The sequence below is a fragment of the Euleptes europaea genome, chromosome 5 (assembly GCF_029931775.1).
Source record: "Euleptes europaea isolate rEulEur1 chromosome 5, rEulEur1.hap1, whole genome shotgun sequence".
NCBI lineage: Eukaryota > Metazoa > Chordata > Lepidosauria > Squamata > Sphaerodactylidae > Euleptes > Euleptes europaea.
This window is the reverse complement of record NC_079316.1, coordinates 19,212,709-19,237,428: the sequence shown is the minus strand read 5'-3', so window position 1 is coordinate 19,237,428 and position 24,720 is coordinate 19,212,709. Positions and strand designations below refer to the sequence as shown.

Below are 24,720 nucleotides of genomic sequence, written 5' to 3'. Positions count from 1 at the left end.
GCTACAACTGTGGCCCCCAAAACGGTGCTCAAGAGCACCCTGGTGCCACTGCCCATCAATGTGAAAGGCATAAGCATCTGGTCTTTGGGGGGCTGTGTGTTTGTTACATAGGCTCTTGGGTTTCATGTAGTTTAGAGTGGGCTTGCCTGAGATGCAACAAGCAGACTCCTTCACCCTGCCAAACATCCATCTCCTCTTCCTCCTCCTCTCCTGGTATGCTCCCCGGAGGACTCTTCGTTCAACTAATACCAATCTTTTGGTGGTCCCCAGCCTGAGGAATGTCCGTCTGGCCTCATAATATTTTCTACTGGGCCCAGAGAAATAATGCTTGGACCCTGCTTACAGTTTTGGATTCTGAGACAATATAGCTACCCTCAGCAGTCTCTCAGCACTCCTAAAAGGAAAGAGCTTCCTTAAGCATAAACAAATGTGTGTCCCTTTCTTGTTCTGGGAATAGGCCTCCAGGTGGTGACTGGAGATCTCCTGCTATTACAACTGATCTCCAGCCGGCAGGGATCAGTTCACCTGGAGAAAATGGTAGCTTTGGTAATTGGACTCTATAGCAATGAGGTCCGCCCCCCAAATCTCCAGGTATTTCCCAACCCAGATCTGGCAACCCTATCTGGGAATAAAGATGCCAAATCAGTTAAATCTGCTCTTTGCAACCTCTACAATGAAAAACAAACGGGAAGATAGATGGCTTATTCTTGACACATTTTTCCACCCGAATCCCTTGGAAAAGAAGCTAGATGGAGCACACATGTCAGCATGAAGCGTCCAAATTTCACAGCATGTTCTGTTCTTTGAGGAGCAGATGACAAGTTGCCTAAGTTTCAAGGCAGAGCCCAAGTCAGATAGGAGCCAGATGGGCCTAGTTCCCTGTAAAAAGGCCTTTGTGGCAAGAGACAAGCGGAAACTTCTCTGTCAATCAATCTTGGCATTTTTCTTTTGCCTACTATGGAAAATTGTGTCAACTACAATAATCATACCAGGGCGATCTCATTTAAATTAACAGTGCCTCTTTTCTTTTTACTGACATGCCTTTAATGGATGCAGCACAAGTAGAAATTCAACAGGTTACATGGTCTAACTGGACTTGGGGAGCAATTAAGGAGAAAACCAGCCCCACTGGTTGTGAATCTAGCTTGGCCGGTGTGTCCATTGGTTAAGACTCAAATACTACCAGCTCTACCAAAATAAAATAAAATAAGAAACAGGCCTGTGTATGAGCCTAGAACCAAAGGTGCTTTAGGTTCAGTAACAGAAATTTCAGCCACATGGTCAGTGTAGAACCTCTGGGACATTAGAAGAGGATTCTAATTAATTCCTGTTTCTTCAGTGACTTCCCATATCCTAAAAAGATCCCCGATGGACAGAAACACCCATATAAACATAGCCAGGGTCAGCTATGTAGTAACAATATTTTTAGCCAGCGTGGTGTACTGGTTAAGAGCGGTGGTTTGGAGCAGTGGACTCTGATCTGGAGATCCAGGTTTGACTCCCCACTCCTCCAAATGAGTGGCGGACGCTAATCTAGTGAACTGGATTTGTTTCCCCACTCCTACACACAAAGCCAGCCTGGTGACCTTGGGCGCGTTACACTCTCTCAGCCCCACCTACCTCACAGGATTTCTGTTGTGGGGAGGGGAGGGGAAGGTGATTGTAGATTGGTTTGATTCTGCCTTAAGTGGTAGAGAAAGTCGGCATATAAAAATCAACTCTTCTTCTTCACCTCTTTCTCATTCTTCTTCATCCTTTGGATTTATATAGCACCTTCAAGGGTTCATGGCATCTCACACAAAATTTCAATAATCTTGGAGGGAGAAATGGCCAGATTAAACTGTACATGATTTGTGGATGTGTGTCACAGTTCAATCCTAAAAAGAATTATAACCTTCCAACTCCAATGAAGTCAATGGGCTTAAAAGGGTGTAACTCTTCTTGAGATTGCACTTATGGTGTGTAGGAAGAATGGGTATGAGAAACAGGTGTGTGGAAAGGAAGAATAAGTGGGTGCATCACGTGGGGAGAGCGAGGTGACCTCTGACGGTCGGAAAATACATGCACAATCAAAACAGCTCCGAAGCAGTCGGGGATGGGGGTGAACTCGAAGGAAACAGCTTTGCATAAAAGGCCTAGGTATCCTTCTAGGTGCAGAAATGCATCTTGGATTTAAAAGCTATATATGTCTGCAGCCCACCTTGTCTTTAAAAACCATTTCACTCATTTGAAAATTTAAAAAAAATCATAGGAGGTTGTTTTTTTTTTTGCAGTACTCCCCATTATTTCCAATCTTTTCATTGGAAAAATGGGGGGGGGCCCTTGGGGAAAAAGCCCCCCCCCATTTTTTCCTGGGGCCTTCTTGGGTGGGCACGGAGATCTCTTTACCAAGAATTCTAAACTTTCACACAAGGCCTATAGAGAAGGAGAAAGAGTGGAGGTAGGCAGAAAGATAGAGTTACCAACCTCAAGGTACAACCTGTACTTTGCCCAAAATTACCACTGATACGTACAGTATAGATCGTACCGAGTGGCTGACAGAACACTTCCCTGGGAGTAAGCACAACTGAATAGGCCCGAGTAGGATTCCGAGTAGATCTGATTAAGATTGTTCTCCAAAGCTTGTAAGTGCGGAGAATATAAACTGCAGTGGAGTTTCTGAGAAGAGCATCTATGTCTGTTACATTTTGGGGAGTTCAAAAACCAATTCTTAACCCATGTTTCTTGCACTCATTAGTTTTGACTTCTGGTTGTGCAAAACTTGACCCCTTCTTCTGGTAGTAGTTTTGACAATAATGACTTTGATGGACCAAGTGTCTGATTCAGTATAAGGCAGCTTCATGTGATGCTGACTGAAGTCAACAACTACACAATTATGCTGATTTCAGCACAGAAATTAACAACAGATGAGGAATCCTCAGTCCATTTGCTAGTGTCAGGTGTACACCATGGCGGGGTGGTAACTGCATGGTTTCCAACAGCTTGGGAGCAACAAGTTGATGCAACTCTTCCACGACACGTAGCTGACAGCCTTTACATTACCAGCCTAACGGATGCACAGTAAAATGCTCACGTCATAAGAACATAAGAAAGGCCATGCTGGATCAGACCGAGGTCCATCAAGTCCAGCAGTCTGTTCACACAGTGGCCAACCAGGTGCCTCTAGGAAGCCCACAAACAAGGCGACTGCAGCAGCACCATCCTGACCGTCAGATTTAAGACCCTGCATTGCCTGAACAACTTTCCTAAGTATTCGTATTCTTTCTTAGTTCTTTCCCTGGAGTTAAGAAGAAGAATTGGTTTTTATATGCTGACTTTCTCTACCACTTAAGGGAGACTCAAACCGGCTTACAACAACTTCCCCTTCCCCTCCCCACAACAGACACCCTGTGAGGTAGGTGAGGCTGAGAGAGAGCTCTAAGAGCTGTGACTAGCCCAAGGTCACCAAGCTGGCTTCATGTGGAGGAGTGGAGAAACAAATCCAGTTCACTAGATTAGCCTCCACCGCTCATGTGGAGGAGTGGGGAATCAAACCCAGTTCTCCAGATCAGAATCCACCGCTCCAATCCACCGCTCTTAACCACTACACCACGCTGGCTCTCCATCACAGTTAACAGCCACTGGCTATCCATCAACCACTTCACACTTTAAAAAGGGGAAATGAAATTTAATTTTTCCTTGACACTATAAAGAGAAAAGCTGCCACATCTCTCATGCCATTGACCGATCTATTTGACAGCAGATAACGCAGTATCTGCTTCTCAGAAAGAGTCTTTAGCTTTTTCATCCAGAGAGTGATATATTTATTTCGTGCAATATTATTTTTTGGACGATATTCGTATTCTGGTGTTGCCAGTCCTAGGAATGGACTCTAAGAAACCCGCGGAGATATTTTAATCGAGATCCTTGTTGATTAAAAAAACAACCCCCCACACCCTTATTTACCAGACTCCAGACTCACCAATGATGACGGTGTTGTCGTCGACAATCATCAGCTTGCTGTGAACGTAGATCAGTTCCGTGACGAGCTTCCCTTCTAGCTCGGCGTGGGTTCGTAGCCCGCAGAACGAAATGTAATTAATCCACTGGTCTCCGACTGAAGGATGCCATGGGGAGAACGAGGATGACACAGAAGGGGAGGGAAGAAGACAGGCCTTAGCAACACCTAAGATGCAGTGGAGCAAATCACTCAACTTCTAGGCCTCAAGGTAGAGGCTTAGAAGTAGCAGCGTGAACAAGTTGCACAGAGATGGTATTAGCATAGTGGTTGGGGGCTATTATCCTACCACTCAGAGAGCTTAAAGCAAAACATTATCATTTGACTTCTGTTTCCCTTTGGTCTGCCATCCCCTGGTCCCTGAATATGAAATTTTGCCACTTGGCCTCTTAGCCCAGATTTGGGGTGTGTGTGTGTGTGTGTGTGTGTGTATTAAGTGCAGTCAAGTCGCTTCCGACTCATGGCGACCCTATGAATCAATGTCTTCCAAAACGTCCTATCTTTGACAGCCTTGCACAGATCTTGCAAATTGAGGGCTGTGACTTCCTTTATTGAGTCAATCTATCTCTTGTTGGGACTTCCTCTTTTCCCTGCTGCCTTCAGCTTTTCCTAGCATGATTGTCTTTTCCAGTGACTGTTGCCTTCTCATAATGTGACCGAAATCCGATAGCCTCAGTTTAGTCATTTTAGCTTCTAGGGTCAGTTCAGGCTTGATTTGATCTATAACCCACTGATTTGTTCTGTTGGCAGTCCATGGTATCCGTCACACTCTCCTCCAACACCACATTTCATACTTGCTTCCTATCAGCTTTCTTCAATGTCCAGCTTTCACATCCATACATAGTAATAGGGCATTAGATGGCATAAATTAACTTAATCTTGGTGACCAGTGACACATCCTTACACTTCAGAATCTTTTCTAGCTCCTTCATGGCTGCCTATGATTTAGGGTGGCTCGCACATTTATCCCACCCTCACCCCCCCATCCTGACTGAGCTAGCATTGCTGTACCATTTTTGAATGGCCAAACAACCGCATACCATAACAGGTGTTTATTTATTTGTGTTCAGGTGTTGTTTACTTTTGCCTGGCAGCCATCGTAAAAGCGAAGGCAAAAGGAAGTAATAAATAGAAGTCGTCAAGAATTCCCACCCTCTATCTGAAGCAGAATACGACCCTCTCTTCTTCCCATTTGTAACACTGACCCACATGATGGAGCCTATGGAACCTGCTCACCACAACGGGGGGGGGGGGGAAATGGAAAAATGGCGGTGGGAGAAAATAATTTTGAGTCGCAGCTACAGGAATGCCAAAAACTGCAGCTTTGTCAGACAGCCAGATGTTGTTTTCCCAGTTTGTTTTCTTTATTTTGAAGATCTCCTTGATATAATAGAGGCCTCCTGCGCTACTGGTTATACAATCCAGCAATTACGCATACGAGCGTGCGCGCTTTATAGAGCATCAATCAAAGTTTAGTGTCCTCGAGGCCCAACAGTGAGTGGAACACGAGGCACTTACTCTCTGCTTTCAGCTGTCCAAGGATCGAATTATCTCCTCTGCACATGGTCCTGGAAAAATTAAGGCCACAATTAAACCCACAAAACAGAAGAAGCACGTGAACAGATTTGCAAGGAGGGTGCTAATTAAAAATCATCAGAAACTATCATATATAAATTTGGGGGGGGGCTGTTCAATGCCCAGGGCATCCATGTAAGAAGGAAGCAATAATATGTAGAAAAATGTCTAGTGTTCTTCATTGGGGACGCATGATAGAACCTGTTTCTGCTTTAGATAACATGTATCTCCCAGTATAAGGATCAGCAACTGGGCAAATTTTGGCCCTCTTAGAAATCTCAGCCCAGCACTCTCTATGCCAGTCTCTTGAGAGGGGCCATGGCTCAGAGGTAGATCATTTGCTTTCAGCCTCACCTAACTCACAGGGTTGTTGTGAGGATAAACTGGAAGAATGGAATACCATGTATGTTACCCAGGAAGAGGAAGGATGGAAGAAAAATATGACAGGTTCAAATAGTCTGGGTTGCTCTTGGAAAAATGGTCAGTGAGCAAGTTTTACATATGAATCATTCCTACAACATAGTCCGTCGCACAATGCGGACGCTGCTTGAGGGAGACATGCTACAGCTGCCAAAATTACAATGCGTGAATTAGCCTTAACAAACAACACTGAGAAGGAAAATGCTCTTTGGGGAATTAGTATTAGTTTCTTTTTTAAAAAAAAGCATGTCCATGCTTTAAATTGTGCTTTTGTGTTTTTGCATCCTACGAATGAGAGACACTCAACAGAAAATTAGAAAGCAGAAAAGGAAGCTTAATTAGAAAACACAGGATCAAATGTGCCCTGTGAGATTTTTTTGGCTTGGCACAACACAAAAACTTTGTGCTCCCTCTGCTGGCTATGGGGAAGCAAAAATCTTTCTGGATTTGAACTGGGAATAGTAAACACAGAACAGACCTGTTCAACATTGGCGACGGGGAGAGATGCACACCAGCAGCCAGTTTAAAATGGTAACTTAACACACACTACTGACTTCTATTTTAAAATCCAAGTTTTGTTTTTAAATCCACTCCCTGCCCCATTCTGTAGCCCTTCCAAGTCTCCCTTGCCTGCCCAAAGTGCCTGATGTGAAGGTAAATGATATAGAGATCTTACTGATGCTCAGCCCGTCTAAGGATGGTCAGTCACTGGAGTAAAGAAGTATTTCCTTCCGTCTGTCCAATTGAATTGGGTGCCCCAAGTCTTTCCCTTTCCTTTATCCCTTAGAAGCTCCTTGATCCACTGAGCTTGAGCAGCATAGTTTTGAATCTAACGTTTGGGGCATATAAGGACTGATAAATTTTGCCACTGCCAATGTAGCCTTGGGATCCCTATCACTTAATAAAAAAGGCAGACAGAAAGGCACTGAATTTATGTATTAAAGGAGGACAGATATATTGTGCTCTGAGGTCCTCATAGAAACGGCACTCCCGCCCCAAGTTCTAGTATTATGGGAAAGAGAAAAAACTCCCTGTCCACTTTCTCCACCCCTGAATTTTGTAATCCTGTATCATGTCCTCCTTAGCCTTCTTTTATCTAAACTTTAAAGTCCCTTCAGCCTTTCCTTATAGGTAAGGTGCTCCAACCCCTTGATCTTCTTGGTTGCCCTCTATTTTTTCCAGTGCAGGTGCTGGTTCTGACCTTTAAAGCCCTGAACGATTTGGTACCTTCTGCTCCCCTGTCAATTAAGATCAGCGTCAGAGGCCATGTTCTGTATCCCCTCAGCTTCTGATCTAGAGGGGCTGGCAACAAGAGACAGGGTCTTTTCTATCGTGGCACCATAACTGTGGAATGTCCTCCCTGTAGCGGTTAGCCTGGTGACTACGCTGTTAACTTTAAAATGAAAACTTTTTGATATGCCAAGTTATTTGGTTAATTGCGTAATTTTACAATGTAGATGCCCTTAACTTTTATCTGATGCTTATACTGATTTTAAGCATTTTAATTGCTGCTTTTTATTCTGCTACTTTTACCATCATTGGTACGGCGTGTGCTTTGCTAATGTCTTGTTTTTAAGGTACCGAGCACTTCTTTTTATGAAGAGGCAGCTAACGAATCTTTTTTTAAATGAACAAGGTAACTCTTTAGCCGAGGCCCAACAGTCTGCAAAACATCACGTAGCCAATTCACCTGCATATTGCCTGCATTTTGTGAAGCACATACATTGCTGAAAATAAAATAATCTGAGCAGTTTGTTAAGCTCGGGATACCTGTAGTTAAAGTGCATTATGGCTTGCAGAGCGTTTCCTCCTCCTGTTGAAATGTCGCCTTCAAATCCCGGCAGCAGGGGTATCACTACATAGACTCGGTACCTCTTGTTCTCCCTAGAGTAAAAATATAAAACAGATGACGCCATGTTGCTGTAACGGTTGGTATCTTACAAACCTCCTCTCATGGACCCGAATCTTTCCTCCCCCCCACTCAATCCCTCATAATCCCCTGAGACCTCTGAAATGCTGGCGGGGAAGTTGTGGGAACCTTGTGGAGAAAATGCCATAAGGCACTGCTGTGAGGAAGACAAATTTGGCAACATCACCTCTCCATTCCACTAGTGGAGTTTCTTGTGGCACAAGAGACGCCATTGGCGCAAGAACGAAGGGTGTGCGTGGGACGTCACTATATTTTTGGTCCACAAAGCTCCAGCAACTTGCAGGCCAAACTTTTTAGACTTTTCCAGGGGCTGCTGGGGAGGAGAGGAACATCCACCTTCTGTTCATTTCTCACAGGTTACAACCAAATGTTTTCTTTAAAAAACCAGTTCAGAAAATTATCTCAATTTATTCAAACCTTTTCCACAAGTCTCGTTATTATTACAGAAGTGATAGATTGTGATCTATGATAATAAAAATAACAACCCCACTCTGAGTTGACTTTCTATTATCTTACTTGCCACAGTTCAATTAAACTTTTCCAAAACCACTGGCATAACAAGAAGAGAGCAAAGATGGACAATTTACGGTATTGGCAACGTTACAATGAATAAATCATCCCAGAATCCCTAGAAAGGGCAACAAATTGGCCTCATTTGTTTTCAACTAGTAAAAATAAAGTATATATCATCCCTTAAAACTGGTATAAAATAAAAAGGAGTCTGGTGGCACTTTAAGATTAACAAAATCCATCCCAGAATAAATATATGCTGGGACAAATTTTGTTAGTCTTTTTTTTTTAGTCTTTAATTTTAAAAAATGTCTTTAATTTCTGTTAGTCTTTAAGGTATTACTCAGTTCCTGTTTTATTTTGCTGCAGCAGAATAACATGGCTACCCTTCTGGAATTATTAAACTAGTTTATTGGACATTCAACGTAACCAGATCATTCTGGGAACTGCAGTTCTGTTATGGGTGGATGGAGAATGTTAAAACCCTTCAAACTAGAATTCTCAAAATTCTTAGGAGGAAGCCATTACAACTAATGCAATATAAAACTGATATAAATTTTAAGGTAAACGTGCCTTTAGTTTTCAGGACCAGAATCTTTATGCCTGTCAGAATATCCCAATAAAGCCATCCACAAAAGAAGACAGCACATGTCAAGAAGCAAATTTGCCACTGATACACTCAGATTTATAAAATCATTTTTCTCTTTTAATGCATATTTGTTCTTACTTTGTCTGACAGATTATTATCATATGGACCACCCAATTTACGGTATCGTTTTGTATCTGTAAACGCACTTCAGTCTCTAATTTGGTTTTTGACAAAACCACAGTAAATTTTTCAATTGCATCTTAACTAATCAAAATTAATACGGGGTCTGACTTTCCAGATACGCTTAACACTGAATTTTATAATTCTGTCTTCTTGTAAGGCAAAGCTCCTACCAAAAATGAAGAGATGGGAAATGACCACTAGATGGCAGAAGTCATAAGGTTTAGATAAAGGCACGAAAATTATTATGATAGTCACAGTGATTCTACCAAGCAGATATATAATTTCCTAGTAACTGTTCCTAGGACCTGTACTTCTAAATTACAAACAGCCAGTTCCAAACAAAATGCAGTTTCTACAGTTAATGCTGGGTAAGTACTTTAAATGGGAATGCTGCCGTCCTTTATAGCATCGTTCAAAGTAATGGCAGGCAATTCCAGATCACAAATGTTATGCAAATACTGGCCTAAGTAAAATTAAACACACGCTTTGGTGGACGTCTGAACGAGGACCCATATGCAGAAATAAGCTTCTCTTCACAGATCACCCTTCTGGAATTGTATTGACCCAACACAACAATACATGCAGAAGAGGATAAATCTAAACATCCTGTCTCCTCTCACATTATTTCATGATAGGCAGTGTCCCCTCATTATTTATTATTTTATACTGCATAGTCAATGTACATGGTGATTTCCAGATTAACAGCAGCAAAAATAACAACAAACAAACAAAACTTCTGCCCCAGGAGTTTACAGGTGAAATTTTGACAGTGAAAACAGCAAAGGGAAACAAACAGCAAGGGTCATAACAAGGAAACAGGAAAAGATTAGGGAAACCAAGGGGAACCAGGAGTGATCTGAACAAATAATTACGGAAGATCCTCAAGTGCTATTCAGCCTATGATTGCACACTGGGATCTCAGCATGGGGACAATAAGGCTGATTTGTGCAAAACGTCTTATCCATTCAGGATTCTATGCAGATTCTTCAGCAATGTAATGACTCTGCTGCACACAGTATTGACACATGAGAATGGTATCCATATGAGCCATAAATTGTCAGCATATGAATGCAGGTGCACAGGTAGAAGAAGAAGAAGTTGTTTTTTTATGCCAATTTTCTCTACCTTTTAAGGAGAATGAAATCATCTTACAATCTCCTTCCCTTCCTTTCCCCACAACAGACACCTTGTGAGGTAGGTGGGGCTGAGAGAGCTCTAAGAGAACTATGACTAGCCCAAGGTCACCCAGCTGGCTTCATGTGTAGAAGTGGGGAAAGCAACCGGGTTCACCAGATTAGAGTCCACCGCTTATGTAGAGGAGTGGGGAATCAATTCTCCAGATTAGAGTCCACCGCTCTTAACCACTACACTACGCTGGCTCTTTCCCTTCAACTAGGGGAAGACCGATGAAGAATAACATGAGGTTATTCACTGGAAATGGTACCCTCATGCCAAATTCTCTCTCTCTTCCCTTTATAGGTATGAACACATGATGCTGGCTTATACTGAGTCAGACCATTGATATTTCAAGGTCAGTATTGTCTATTCTGGCTGGCAGCAGGTCTGTGGGGCTCAGGAAAAGGTCTTTCACATCAACTACTACCTGATCCTTTTAACCGGATATACTAGGGATTGAGCCTGGGGCCTTCTGCATGCAAAGCAGATGCTCTATCACCAGACCTTGGCCCCATGACCAGTCAAGGACTAACAGTCTCCGCTGTCTATTTTTTTGGGTCTAAATTAGAATGGGATTGATGAGATGCAGGTGTGATCGGCCGGACTCCTCCTCCATTAGTGGGATACCATACAGGAACAAGGTCCCAGAACTGACACTGCTCCACATAAAATGGATGCACTTAACATACACACAACTTGAGTTAGTTTCCAGTCAAGAAGCTTTGCGTCAGATGGAAGAGGGAATGAAGGGAGGCATATATGCAGCAATAAACTGGGTTCATGCACACAATATTCCAGATTAATGCTAGTTAAAAGAGATATCTGAATATACTGAAGGCTGCATTACTAAATGCACTGAATGTACATAAAATGACTTATTTCCTGTAATAAGTAGCACAGGAAAGCAACAACAGGTCTGTTTCTTTCTTCTCTACAAAAGTTAAGGTTTTTTTTCTCTATGAATCACACTGGAAATGAGATTTAACGTTGCACAATTCTACACGCGCACACATTTTGCTTTAAATTAAAAATGTCATCTGCACAAAGCAGGGCAAATCATTGGAAAGCAATGAATATTAATTGTTGAGACTTGCCAAAATAATTACATGAATAAATCACTTATGAGCAACTTCACTTTCATTTTTTAAAAGCACAGCTTGCTTAGGAAAACAGATCATCTGAAAATCTGCCCACGTAAAGGGAAGGTTTGAGCTAATTAATTATATATGTCTTATATTTTCTAAAGAACAAAGAGGTGCACATTCTTTGCTGGAACACTCCATCAAATGCCTCCATTAGGGTTTAAATATTTATGCAAGAGCGAACTCTTCATCTCCATGAGACCCAGAAGATTAACCTTTTCATATATAATATGATCTGATTCACTGCCTCCTCCTCACTGAAGCCAATCCTGAGAACTTCATCGCGAAGGGAATATGGATTTTGGAGCATTATGACTGATACTTTCTGATCCATCTAGCAAGGGCGAACTATACAGCTCTCGCTGGATCAAGTATCGGGGGACACATTCACGCAGAATGAATTGATCATAAGAAACTGTGTCATACTGACTCAAGACCACTGGTCCATCTAGCTCAGTACTGTCTCCTCTGATGGTCACCATTTCCTCAGGGTCTTGGGCAAGGAAGGTCTTTCTCAACAGGTCCTACCTGAGTTTCTTTCACTGACAATGTCATGGAATGAATTTTCTGATGAGAGCCAGTGTGGTGTAGTGGTTAAGAGCAGCAGACTGGAGAACGGGGTTCGATTCTCCACTCCTCTACATGAAGCCTGCTGGGTGATCTTGGACCTGTCACAGTTCTATCAGCTCACGCGGAAGCAGGCAATGGCAAACCACCTCTGAACATCTCTTGCCTGGAAAACCCTACAGGGTTGCCATACATCAGCTATGACTTGGCAGCATTTTCCTCCACCAGATACAAAAAAGGTACAATCCTTTATACGCGTATAACTCCATTGAAGTCCATTGGGCTTAGAAGGGTACATGTCGCTGCCAAGAACACCGTCTGCTATTAGCAACGGCACTACTTGATAAGCAAGCCTTTTGGAAACAACAGATAATGGGAAATGCCCTCTATCACTTGGCAGACACAAGGCCCAGCAATGCTGTAATGATTTATGGATGAATTAAACTAGCTTTCCTTGTAGTGAGTCAAAAAACTTTTACACCCCTCACTGGAAAGCCAGCCTTCCCCCATTTAGGAATCCCCAAATAAGCAGGCCCACTGGGCATCAATTATTAAACCCATGGAAATGCAAAAAAAATCCTAGAAGCCCTCGGGGCATTCAGAGGCAGGAGACTGAGAACGGGGTGTAGAGGAGCAGCTGTCATTTGGAGTGAATTTAACTTACAAGTCAAGGCAACTATTTGGACAGACAATGGGGGCCAGTGTTGTGAAGCTTATGGAGGGACTGCTTATCTCACAAAGGGGACCAAGGAAGAAGGAAATCTTGGAGAAAGGATTTGTAGGAGGAAAGGCTTTTGGGCCAATACCTTACCACTTTCCTGAGGAAGAAGAAGAAGAGTTGGTCTTTATATGCTGACTTTCTCTACCACTTAAGGCAGAATCAAACCGGCTTACAATCACAACAGACACCCTGTGAGATAGGTGGGGCTGCGAGAGCTCTAAGAGAACTGTGACTAGCACAAGGTCATCCGGCTGGCTTCATGTGTAGGAGTGGGAAAACAAACCCGGTTCACCAGATTAGCCTCCGCCGCTCATGTGGAGGAGTGGGGAATCAAACCCGGTTCTCCAGATCAGACTCCACTGCTCCAAACCACCGCTCTTAACCACTACACCACGCTGGCTTCAATTAAGGAGTTAAGGAGGAAATGCTACACAGTGCTAGAGATTTAAGATCCCATTGCAATGCTCATTTGTTTACCATTTTTATTTTTTTTAATTAAAAGTATTTCTCGGCTTGGCTCTCCCAGCCCTCAAGGATGGTGTATATGAAAAGTAAATTGCGATCTATATTGCAATGGAAACTTCCGCCTTGGATTCCAGAAATTCTGCATACAGTATGTGATCTGCACAATCACTCTCATGAGTGTACCTCTTCTTTTACCTCTGCGTCCTGGAACCCTCTGCTTTCTCACTGCACCCTAGACCGTGTTTTCCCCCAGGAAGCTTACCTGTGGGCTTTCAGAATCCTATGTGCGATGGCATCGCCAATCCGGTTAGATACCACTTTGTCATCGGCGCAGCTGATAAAAAACTGGTTCTAAAGGATTGGAAAAGAGAACAGAAAGAAACCTAAAACAATCTTGCTCTTAATAGCATTGTTATTGCGCAGTTATCTGATATTACGGCATCTGCCAGTGCAGCGATTTTCAAATTGTGTTCTGGGAAACCCCAGGGATTCTTGAAAGCTTCTTGGAAACAGCTTGATGAGAAGACTGGCCATGGCACAGAAGCATCCTTGAAAGACAACTTGGCCAAAATCCATTGCTGATCTTCCTCTCTAGTGTTCACCAGAAGAAGGAGAAGGAGAAGAAGAAGCAGCAGCAGCAGCTCCTCATGTGTAGGAGTGGGGAAACCAACCCAGTTCACCAGATTAGCCTCCACCGCTCCAGATCAGAGTCTACCATTCCAAACCACCAGTCTTAACCACTATACCATGCCGGCTCTCTCTCAAAAAACACAGGCTTGCTCACATGTCTTGCTCTCCCCACAGGTGTGCTACTTACCTCAATATATATGTAGTGCTGGCTATTTTCTATTACAGTAATGTAAGCAGTGTGGATGGATTCCTCATGATACTTGATCCCAGCCGACCAGTCAGAAGCAGAGCGGAGCACCTAGGAAAGGAACCATCAGCTATTTAATCTTATTTCTAAATTCAGGTGGGAGCTAAATTTGCAAACTGCTAGGAAAAGTTGAAGGAAGCAGGATAAGAGGAAGACCCAGCATGGGATGGATTGACCCTATAAAGGAAATCGCGGACTTCAGTCTGCAGCACCTGAGCAAGGCTGTTAACGATAGGACATTATGGAGGTCATTAATTCATGGGGTCGCCATGAGTCAGAAGCGACTTGACAGAACTTCACACACACACACACACACACACACACACACACACACACAGATTTGTAGACACTCAAATGCCTTCATTCATCTTGGTCTGCTTCTTCAGGTCCCCATAACTTGATTCTATTACCTCTAGGGTTGCCAGCTCCAGGTTGGGAAATACCTGGTTTTTGGGGCGAAGCCTGAGGAGGGTGGGGTTCGGAGCGGGGAGGGACTTCCATGCCATAAAGTCCAATTGCCAAAGGGGCCATTTTCTCTGGGGGAACTGATCTCTGTTGCCTGGAGATCAGTTGTAATAGCAGGAGATCTCCAGCTAGTATCTGGAGGTTGGCAACACTAATTACCTCCCTTGTTACCACATCCCACTCTCTGTTCTCAATTGGTTCCCCTGACCCTCAGGCTCTGCGTCTTGCTAGGGTAGGGCAATATCCGTACAATAATTATGATGATACTGCAACAACACTGTTCAAAGTAGTTTTTGGATAGAGATCAAATATGGACAGAATTTTATTGCCCAACAACAGCCATGTTTGACAGGGTTCGTTGCTATTTTACTATACCAATAAAGGTGTCTGAATCTGACAGGGTACTTTCATGACACTTTTGAGCAGCATAGAACTCATCCTCATGCAAGAACTCTTGCTTCAAAATAGTTCTGTGCCATCTGAAACCTCGCTAGTCTACCATGCCAACGTAACGTGCAAAATGGCAATATAATTGGGCTCTTTGGGATCCTAATTTTTTATTTCAACCTCACTCTAATGACCAAGGGCCACTTCTGAGCTTTTTCTAGCAAGGACTGCCAGGTAGAGTTGCCAACTCCCAGTTGGGTAATTTCTGGAGCTTTGGGGTAGAGCCAAGGTTTGAGGAGGGGTGTGTCCTCAGCAGGTATATTTTCACCCGAGGAACTGATCTCTGTAGTCTGGAGATCAGTTGTAATTCCAGGACATCTCTAGGCCCCACCTGGAGGTCGGCAACCCTGTCAGTGAATTTGGCCTGTCTAACAGTACTCTGTACGTCAAGCAAGGATTAAATCAATTGTTTTCATTTTATATGTGATGGCTGATAAAGCTTCCCAGGGCGCGAGGCGAAATTGCTCAGTTCAGAGATAAATACTGTCTAGCCGGAGAACTGATCTGATGAAAGTGCAGTCTGTCAGCTCATAAAGGTCAGGAAAGATGGATCATTTTCAGCATCACTTGCAGCATCACAGAGAAATGCACTCGGTCCACGAATGCAGACTCCTAACTGGAACATCTTCCTGCTTCTCCCTGAGCAACTAAGTCTTATTGGAGAAGGCACAGTGACTTCTAGGACTGAACATATGAACATATGAAGCTGCCTTATACTGAATCAGAACTTTGGTCCGTCAAAGTCAGGACTGTCTACTCAGACCGGCAGTGGCTCTCTGGGGTCTCAGACAGAGGTCTTTCACATCACCTACTTGCCTAGTCCCTTTAACTGGAGATGCTGGGGATTGAACCTGGGACCTTCCGCACGCCAAGCAGATTCTCTGCCACTGAGCCACAACCCCTGCATTTCCCATTGCTGAATTCTCTAATCAGCCGGACAAAAAAAGGATGTACTGAGGCCTAGTTCTCACTGCTGAGACATAGGACCTTCTTTGGGTGGAGGCCCGCATGACTGAATGGCTTTTCTGTACCCAAAAAACCCCCTGCACTCAGAAAACGAGTGTGTCAGGGAGAAGGGTTCTTCCAGCATAGCCAACTCTCTTAGTTTTCTGTGTGCAGGGAATTATTCATATGGAAGAGTACTTCATAATGTGATCACCTGTAAGCTTGGTACAGCCCAGACAGGAAATCACCCACCTCAGTAAGGACCAAACTCCATGGGATAGTGGGAGATTCAAGCAGGGATTCCCTGTTGCTTCTGATATTTGCCCCACAGGGAAGACAAACATGCACAATACAAGCATGTATAAATTTTCCCCTGTGGGGCAAACAGCTATGGCACAAAAGCATCCAACGCATCCGTTTGGTACAAAGCTCTACCTCTCCTACCCAACCAGCATTCCTGGCGTGACGAAGATTCCTTACATTGTCTCCTAGTAACCCAAATGCACATTATGTGCGCTTTCTTCTCAGGCACAACTCACAACAACAACAGAACGAAGACACCAGAAACAAATTGTTATTAAAGTGGGTGGTGAAATCATAGGACGTGTTTGCAAAAATGTGCTTCGCCGCCTGAGTGCTCGATTATGAAACTAATGTCTTGAACAATCAACCCACAAATTAAAGGATCACCTTTGCAGATAGCCAACTCCTCACTCTCAGTTCTTTCGAATGGTGTGACTTGCAATCTAATAAATAAAAGCCGCCACGTATCCCAAAGGAAAGCTCAACTTTAATAATCTCTTTTCCCCCATATTACCAGCTCAGGCTAGTCCGATCTCGTCAGATCTCGGAAGCTAAGCAGGGTTGGTCCTGGCTAGGATTTGGATGGGAGACCTCCAAGGAATACTAGTGTCATGATGCGGAGGCAGGCAACAGCAGATCACCTTTGTTAGTCTCTTGCTTGGAAAACCCCACAATGGGTTACCATGAACACATGAAGCTGCCTTCTACTGAATCAGACCCTTCAGTCCATCAAAGTCAGTATTGTCTACTCAGACTGGCAGCAGCTCTCCAGGGTCTCAGGCAGAAGTCTTTCACATCACCTACCTGCCTGTTCCCTTTAACGGGAGATGCCGGGGATTGAACCTGGGACCTTCTGAAAGCCAAGCAGATGCTCTACCACTGAACCACTGCTGTGACTTGACTGCACTTTTCACCACTATATAACATGCCAAGAGCCTGAATAGCCCAGACTAGCTTGAGCTTGTCGGAAGCTAAGCAGGGTCAGCCCTGGTTAATACTTGGATAGCAGGCCACTTAGGAAGACCAAGGCTGCTATGCAGAGGAAGGCAACAGCAAACCATGTCTGTTCCTCCCTTGCCTTGAAAACCCCTTGAGGGGTTGCCATGAGTTGGCTGTGACTTGACAGCACGTAATTATAACACATTAGAAATTACACTCCAATGCCTAATTCTCCACTTTAGCCGTTTAGAATTGACCCTGCTTTGCAAGGCAATCAATCCCCTGCAGTGTTATTTCCATGGAGTAGGGTTGCACAGGACCGCACTACTAACTGGGGGGCTAGCTTTAATGTAACTGAACTAGCAGCCTCTTCAACAACATTCTCCCACTCATGCATCTGACTGTTACTCACTATCTGCATCTATGCACAGAAAGCTATTTTAGTCGAAATGGAAATTAGGGAAGGAAGCAGGTGTTTAGCACCTGCGGCTCGGGAATGTCCTCCCTTGGCAGGTCTCAGAAGGCTGCCTTGCCCGGAGTCGTCGGAGAGGAAACAAATGCAATTTTGCAAGGGATAATTTCCTAGACCGACTCACCCCTCAGAATGTCCACCAGCAGCCTGTGGGTTTCCTAAATCGCCTTTAGATAATCGCGTTTCTCGGCCAATTTCACGGCAAGCTGATTTTCTGGCTCCTCTGCAGAACAACCCTGCTCTAAGTTTCTGGTTCTTAAGAGTGCCTTTGCCCTTTGGCTTGCACATCAAACAAATGTGCTTGCTGTCTCATGATTGGGGAACAGGACACTGCTTGCTACAAGCTGCATTTCTACAAAGGTATCACAGAGTCCCTTCTCATTTTTTCCATTTATGTATGCACTCTTTACACATACAGAGAGAGTGCCAAAAGTGGGACGCAGAGGGCAGGGGACTGTTTCCTGAGGAAAACGATACAAGGGCACTGCTTGAAAAGAACATGAGAACAAAAGAAAAGCCACCTTATATAACAGGCATGCTCCTCTGATACTTTAGAGCATAGGTATGCATCATGACTAGTATCCATTTTGGGGGTCATCTGCTGAAGCTGGAGGGTGAGAGATTCAAAACAGATAAAAGGAAGTGTTTCTTCACACAACGCATAGTGAAACTATGGAACTCCCTGCCCCAGGATGTGGTGATGGCTGCCAACTTGGAAAGCTTTAAGAGGGGAGTGGACATGTTCATGGAGGGTAGGGCTATCCATGGCTACTAGTCAAAATGGATACTAGTCACAATGCATACCTATTCTCTCCAGGATCAGAGGAGGATGCCTATTATATTAGGTGCTGTGGAACACAGGCAGGACAATGTTGCTGCAGTTGTCTTGTTTGTGGGCTTCCTGGAGGCACCTGGTTGGCCACTGTGTGAACAGACTGCTGGACTTGATGGGCCTTCGTCTGATCCAGCATGGCCTTTCTTATGTTCTTAAGCTAGTAGCCTATTAAATGAAAAAGGGATTTGTTGGTGGAATTTTCAGGTTCAGAGTTCTCTTATGAGGTTTCTCATGAGACAAGTCTTAAACCATCCTACACAGCAGATAGAAGTACAACATTTCAGACATCTGTCCTACCTGAACGTTGGCATACACGGCCTCAGGGACTTGGTACGGCAACTCATCGGCTGTTCGCTGAGATTTTGGCAGCAGGAAAGGATAGGAGAGGGATCGGTATTTGGGTTTCATGATCTTCGAAATGAAAACAAATAAACTCATTTAAATTCACAAAACTTTGCATCAGATTTAGAGCCAAGCTAGGTGTGACGCTGGGAGGTTTATAAGCGCTTTCCCCCTTCCTTCATTTGAGTGGTTTCACCCATCAACCTCTTCCTCACTCCAAGCAGACTTTTACTAAGGTCTGAATACAAAAGCTCCCTGGGTTCAATTCTCGGCATCTCTGATAAAAAGAATTGGAGACTGCCAATGCAAACGCACCTTTGTGAAGTTCCAGCGCTGAATAAAATGTCGAGCTACATCGCGGGCCGCTCTGCCATGCACAACGGAGGCGACGTCATGCCACGGCATCCTTGGCATAGTGTAGCGATCAATGAAGTCTATGGGGACAGACAGACAGTGCCCACCGGAAGCATTAGAGGCTATTCAGACAAGATACAAACGTCCTTGCACACAAGGGCTTCTAATTCAGCCAAGCATTCGCCTCACCTTCCCTCTGCAGCGGTAACCCCAAAAACCTGCTTCTAGTTCTTCACTTTCCCTGCTCCCTCCCCCTGATTAGTTTGTAATAGTTTCCTTCGATTTTATTTTGGAGCTTAGGGCCTCGTGGCCACCATGAGGGCAGCCTCACCATTTTAAAGTGATTTTAAAATAGCACAATGGCCTAATCGAATTAAGTACCCAAAGGTCAAGAAAAAAAAACATCCAAGGCCAAATGTTATACAATATAAAGGTTATGTCAATACAAAATATGTATATATTTATTACAGGCTAAAATCAATAACATATATACGTCCCTGCAATAGCCTACCAAACCAACAGGCTCATGTAAACATACAACACAAATAGACATAAAATCACAGAATTAGACTTTGACCAGAACAAACGAGTTTTGGCCAAATGGCCTTTTTTAGTGGTCAACACAATCACAGTCCCAGACTACAAATATTCATAACTTTCTAAAAATCTTTATGACTGTAGGTATGTTGTGTTTGCAGTTATTAATTGTTATACAATTAATATATATAACTGCAAGACTTTCTCGTCTGTTTTAGGCTTCCATACAAATGGAAAACTAATCCCCATGTGTGTTTCCCTCTTAAATGAGGAGATGTTATATTTCAGCCATAAATAAAATTTTCAAAATTTCATAGTCATAAAGATGTCTCAAAGTCTGGAGTAGTTATCAAGTATTAAGGGACCTAATCCTGATTCAGCCTGCTGTTCAGCACTATCTCCCCCCGCCTCCACTGCCTTTTGAAGCGCTGAAAAAGCTGGGGGGGATTGTTTTGGCACTTAGTAAGGTTGGGGGAGATCAGCCCCTCACAGCAATTTAAAATGGCGACGGAATCCTTGCGGCAGCCACAAGGATGCTGCCGCATCTAGTTTAACCCTTACTCAAGACTGCATTGATTTCTAATACCTTACTCAATTTCTATTCATAACATTTAAGAAAGCAAAGGTGTTGGAAGCAAGAAACAGCATCCAGGAAGAGAACCGCTCCTCCCAGACTAGAAGAAGAAGAGTTGGTTTTTATATGCCGACTTTCTCTATCACTTAAGGAAGAATCAAACCAGCTTACAATTGCCTTCCCTTCCCCTTTGCACAACAGACACCCTGTGAGGTAGGTGAGGCTGAGAGAGCTCTAAGAGAGCTGTGACTAGCCCAAGGTGACCCAGCTGGCTTCGTGTGTAGGAGTGGGGAAACCAACCAGGTTCACCAGATTAGCCTCCGCCGCTCATGTGGAGGAGTGGGGAATCAAACCCGGTTCTCTGGAGTCCGCTGCTCCAAACCACCGCTCTTAACCACTACCCCATGCTGGCTCTCTACTCTGGTGGCTCTTCCTTTCTCATACTGCTCCAACTGAAGTATAAGGCCTCACACACACACTGATTGGGCCTGCATATGCCATAACCAGACTGGGAAGAGCCGATAGTATTTTCTGCACAGAACTGAAGGATGTTCAGGAAAGGGATCGCTACCCATGATGTGCACACTCATCCTATCTCCAGCTCTGAAAAAAGGTTTCTGCATATGTGTGTATTGTTTCCGAAACCAGAGGGGATAGCGGGGCAAAAGAAACATGAGTACACCTCATGAGACATAAGACCTCTCTCAAGCCAGTTGAAATGCTCTTTAAAAATATTTTCCCCCTGTTTTCAGGCTCAGAGAAGATAGAAATGGCAGCTCCTGGATAATGACTGAACTAGTCCTACAACACCAGAAGGAGGAGGAGGAAGAAGAGTTGGTTTCTCTCCCATTTAAGGAAGAATCAAACAGGCTTACAATCACCTTCCCTTCCACTCCCCACAACAGACACCCTGTGAGGTAGGTGGGGCTGAGACAGCTCTAAGATAGCCCAAGCTCATCCAGGTGGCTTCATGTGTAGGAGTAGCGAAACCAACCCGGTTCACCAGATTAGAGTCCACCGCTCATGTGGAAGAGTGAGGAATCAAACCAGGTTCTCCAGATTAAAGTCCACCACTCCAAGCCTATACTTAACCACTACACCACGCTGGCTCAAAATTGGGGGAGGCTTCTCTGATCACAGAAGGAAAGAGCATACCCAGGGCAGATAGAGGAAAGGACCCCCTCTTCACGGCACTTACCAGCAAAGGGTTTATCCAGCTGAACCCAATCCTTGAAGACAAAGTTGCAGTAATCCTTCCCGTGCCAGAACCGTGTTTCCCCAAGGAGCTCGCCGACGCCCGTCTTTAAGCTGCGGATCGAGCCTTTATCTGCCCAAGCAAATTAAACACACATAACTCTGATTCTCGGGGAGTTTCTTTGCTAAGAATACTCTCGGCACAGCACAGACGAAAGCTGCTGTCTGGCCGGCAGGAGGTTATGTATTTATTTAGACTGCCTGTCCCATCAAAGTTTCAGGTTGGGTAGCCATCCTGGTCTTCAGTAGAAGAGCAAGGTTCGAGTCCAGTAGCAACTTAAAGACCAGTAAGATTTCCAGGGTATAAGCTTGCGATAATCAAAGCTCCCTTCGGCAGGTATCTGCCGAAGGGAGCTTTGATTATCGCAAGCTTATACCCTGGAAATCATACTGGTCTTTAGTTGCTACTGGACTCAAACCTTGCTCTGTCCCAACAAAGATGCTCCAGGTGGTGGCACATGTTAAAATCAGACCAAACAAGTCCAATAAATTAGTTTAAAAGTACAAAAAGACCAAAAAAACCCTCTAAACATACACAGGAATAAAAGCAACAAGGAACCTAGCGACAAACACCGTTCCTCTTCAGTCTAGTTTGAAGGCCTTCTAGTTTAGTAAGGTCAACACTAGCCTCACCTGGCTGGGGAAAGGTGGCAGAAAAAGACCTCCCTCCCACGGGTCCCAGCCAGCTAATGCTGGTTCTCACAGGACAGCATTGACAAAAACACAGTAGCTCCTCCCAGCCCTAGAAGAAGAAGAGTTGGTTTTTATATGCCGACTTTCTCTACCTTTTAAGGAGAATCAAACCAGATTACAATCTGCTTCCCTTCCTCTCCCCACAACAGACACCGGTGAGGTAGGTGGGGCTGAGAGAGTTCGGACAGAACTTTGACAGGCCCAAGGTCACCCAGCTGGCTTCATGAGTAAGGAGTAGGGAAACCAACCCGGTTCACCAGATTAGAGTCCGCCGTTCATGTGGAGGAGCGGGGAATCAAACCCAGTTCTCCGAATTAGAGTCTACTGCTCCTAACCACCACACCACGCTAGAAGCAACCTTGGCTTCCCAAATCTCCTGATCTTGTACAGTATTACGCTCACTGTCCAGGAAGAGGACAAAAAGGTATCTCTCACGTGATTCACTGTCAACGCTGCTCACGCTGTCCGCGTGATGGAGGCCGTGCCGGTGGAGCTGCTTGTAGATGCTGAACCGGGCAAATTTCCTGGTTTTCCCTATCCCTTTCATTCTTGACAAATCTGGTGTGTCATCGTTGTTTTCTTTCAAGGGCAGCTTTGGTGTGGGCTGGGTCTCAGGGCTGAGAGCTGGCGGTAGAACCAGATCAGTTGGCGACTGAGGAGAGATAAGAGACTGCTAAAAGTCAGGCTGCTCAGCTCGGGGTGGTGGTGGAAGAGAGAATGTAATACAGTCTTCCACGAAATGTGCCCTGGCTGAAAGCAGGAGGGAGAATCAAAATGACTCTCCTCAACTACTTCCCAGCTGGCATCGAATGGAACATAAGAACACAAGAAAAGCCCTGCTGGATCAGACCAAGGTCCATCAAGTCCAGCAGTCTGCTCACACAGTGGTGCTGATGGAGGTGCCGAATGGATGAGTCGGTAAGGTACTTCCATGTGAGGAACGGACACAGAGGTGGCTTAAGGAGGTGCTGCCTGTGGACATTCCCCCCACCCCGGCCACTGCTGCCTGCCTCTCCCACCCAGAGGCCAGAACAGCTAATAAGCCTTCCTCTCCTTGTCCCCCACTCCCCCCGCCCAATGTCTTGAAGCACAGCGCAACAAGCTGAGTGTGAACAACAGGGCTCCTTGTGGTAGTTTGGGAAGCCCTGCTGGGAAGAAGAAGAAGAAGAAGAGTTGGCTTTTATACCCCATTTTTCTCTACCTTTAAGGAGTCTCAAAGCCACCTACAATCACCTTCCCTTCCCCCCCTCACAACAGGCACCTTGTGAGGTAGGTGGGGCTGAGAGTGTTCTGGGAGAACTGTGACTAGCCCAAGGTCACCCAGCAGGCTTCATGTGGAGGAGTGGGTCCTCCAGATTAGAGTCCACCGCTCTTAACCACTACATCACGCTCCAGCTTCTGAGTGGAAGGGGCAGCAGGAGGTAAAGTAAAGAGAATAGGAACAAAATGAAGCTGCCCCCCCCACCCCCATTTGCTACCTGAGGCCACAGCTTCAGCTAACCTTATTATAGGGCCAGCCCTCACTGGAGATGTGATTGCTGTGATCTGTGCAAACACAGCAAATAGAAAAAAAAGGACCACAACTACTGTATAATTTGCAACAGCCACAGGCCCACGTAGGATAAAGCAGTCAGTGTTTCTATGAGATCCCAGCTGTACCTCAAGATTGGGGGAAGTCTTGAAAATAAAAACACTTAAAATAAAAAGACTGCTGGAAGTCCTGCATACCCTTCAGAATTTTTGCATGGTGGCCACCAGGTATATGAATTGCCCCTATCAGCTGGACATATATCGCTTTAAGAAAAGCCAGGAGCTTTACTTACTAAGCTCTCTGTCTGTGGTCCTCAAAGCAAAACTGGGCAACAAAATGGACTCAGTTTGGGGAATAGCTCCTGTCACCAACATTAAATGGGAATTCGCTACAATCGACCTGAATGTCGAAACAATCTGAGGTCTACCATCATGAATCTACATCTCGTAAATGTTCCGAGACCGACAGGTAGGAATGTTGACATCATACGTACGGCAAGGTTTGTTGAAGACGGGGACTTTGTGGCGTTCATCCGTTTTGCGCTGCCGACGTCAGTCAGCCGGTGCTCGTTATCATCCCACCTACCGTACGCCAAGTCGATGCCTCCGACAAAGGCGACGGACTGGTCGATGACCACCAATTTCTCATGATGAGCCCACAAATAGACAGAAGATGAAACGTGATCTGGGTGTCTCATCACCTACACGAAAAGAGGGCACCCAAGTTAAATCAGATATTACCCTTCTCCTACTTCGTTGCCTTCTACTTATATCATACCATTTTCTGCATTGTTAACATATCATGTCTAATACTTTTTTTGCTTTATTTCCAATTTTTATCATCCTAGTCCAATTACTTTGCTCATTAGATGTCATAT

General features: G+C 44.6%; 1 protein-coding gene across 1 annotated transcript in view; it reads right to left on the bottom strand.

Annotated features, from left to right (window-relative positions):
- Positions 1 to 24,720, bottom strand: part of PLD1 (phospholipase D1) — a 127,583-nt gene that overhangs the window by 8,616 nt on the left and 94,247 nt on the right. The window contains exons 14-23 of the mRNA XM_056849495.1: positions 24,337 to 24,543; positions 22,748 to 22,982; positions 21,564 to 21,692; positions 19,216 to 19,334; positions 18,856 to 18,969; positions 14,093 to 14,203; positions 13,538 to 13,626; positions 7,763 to 7,876; positions 5,516 to 5,565; positions 3,962 to 4,096 (exon numbers count right to left, since the gene is read on the bottom strand). Of these exons, the coding sequence (XP_056705473.1) occupies positions 3,962 to 4,096; positions 5,516 to 5,565; positions 7,763 to 7,876; positions 13,538 to 13,626; positions 14,093 to 14,203; positions 18,856 to 18,969; positions 19,216 to 19,334; positions 21,564 to 21,692; positions 22,748 to 22,982; positions 24,337 to 24,543 (1,303 nt within the window). The remainder of the gene's footprint in view (positions 1 to 3,961; positions 4,097 to 5,515; positions 5,566 to 7,762; positions 7,877 to 13,537; positions 13,627 to 14,092; positions 14,204 to 18,855; positions 18,970 to 19,215; positions 19,335 to 21,563; positions 21,693 to 22,747; positions 22,983 to 24,336; positions 24,544 to 24,720) is intronic.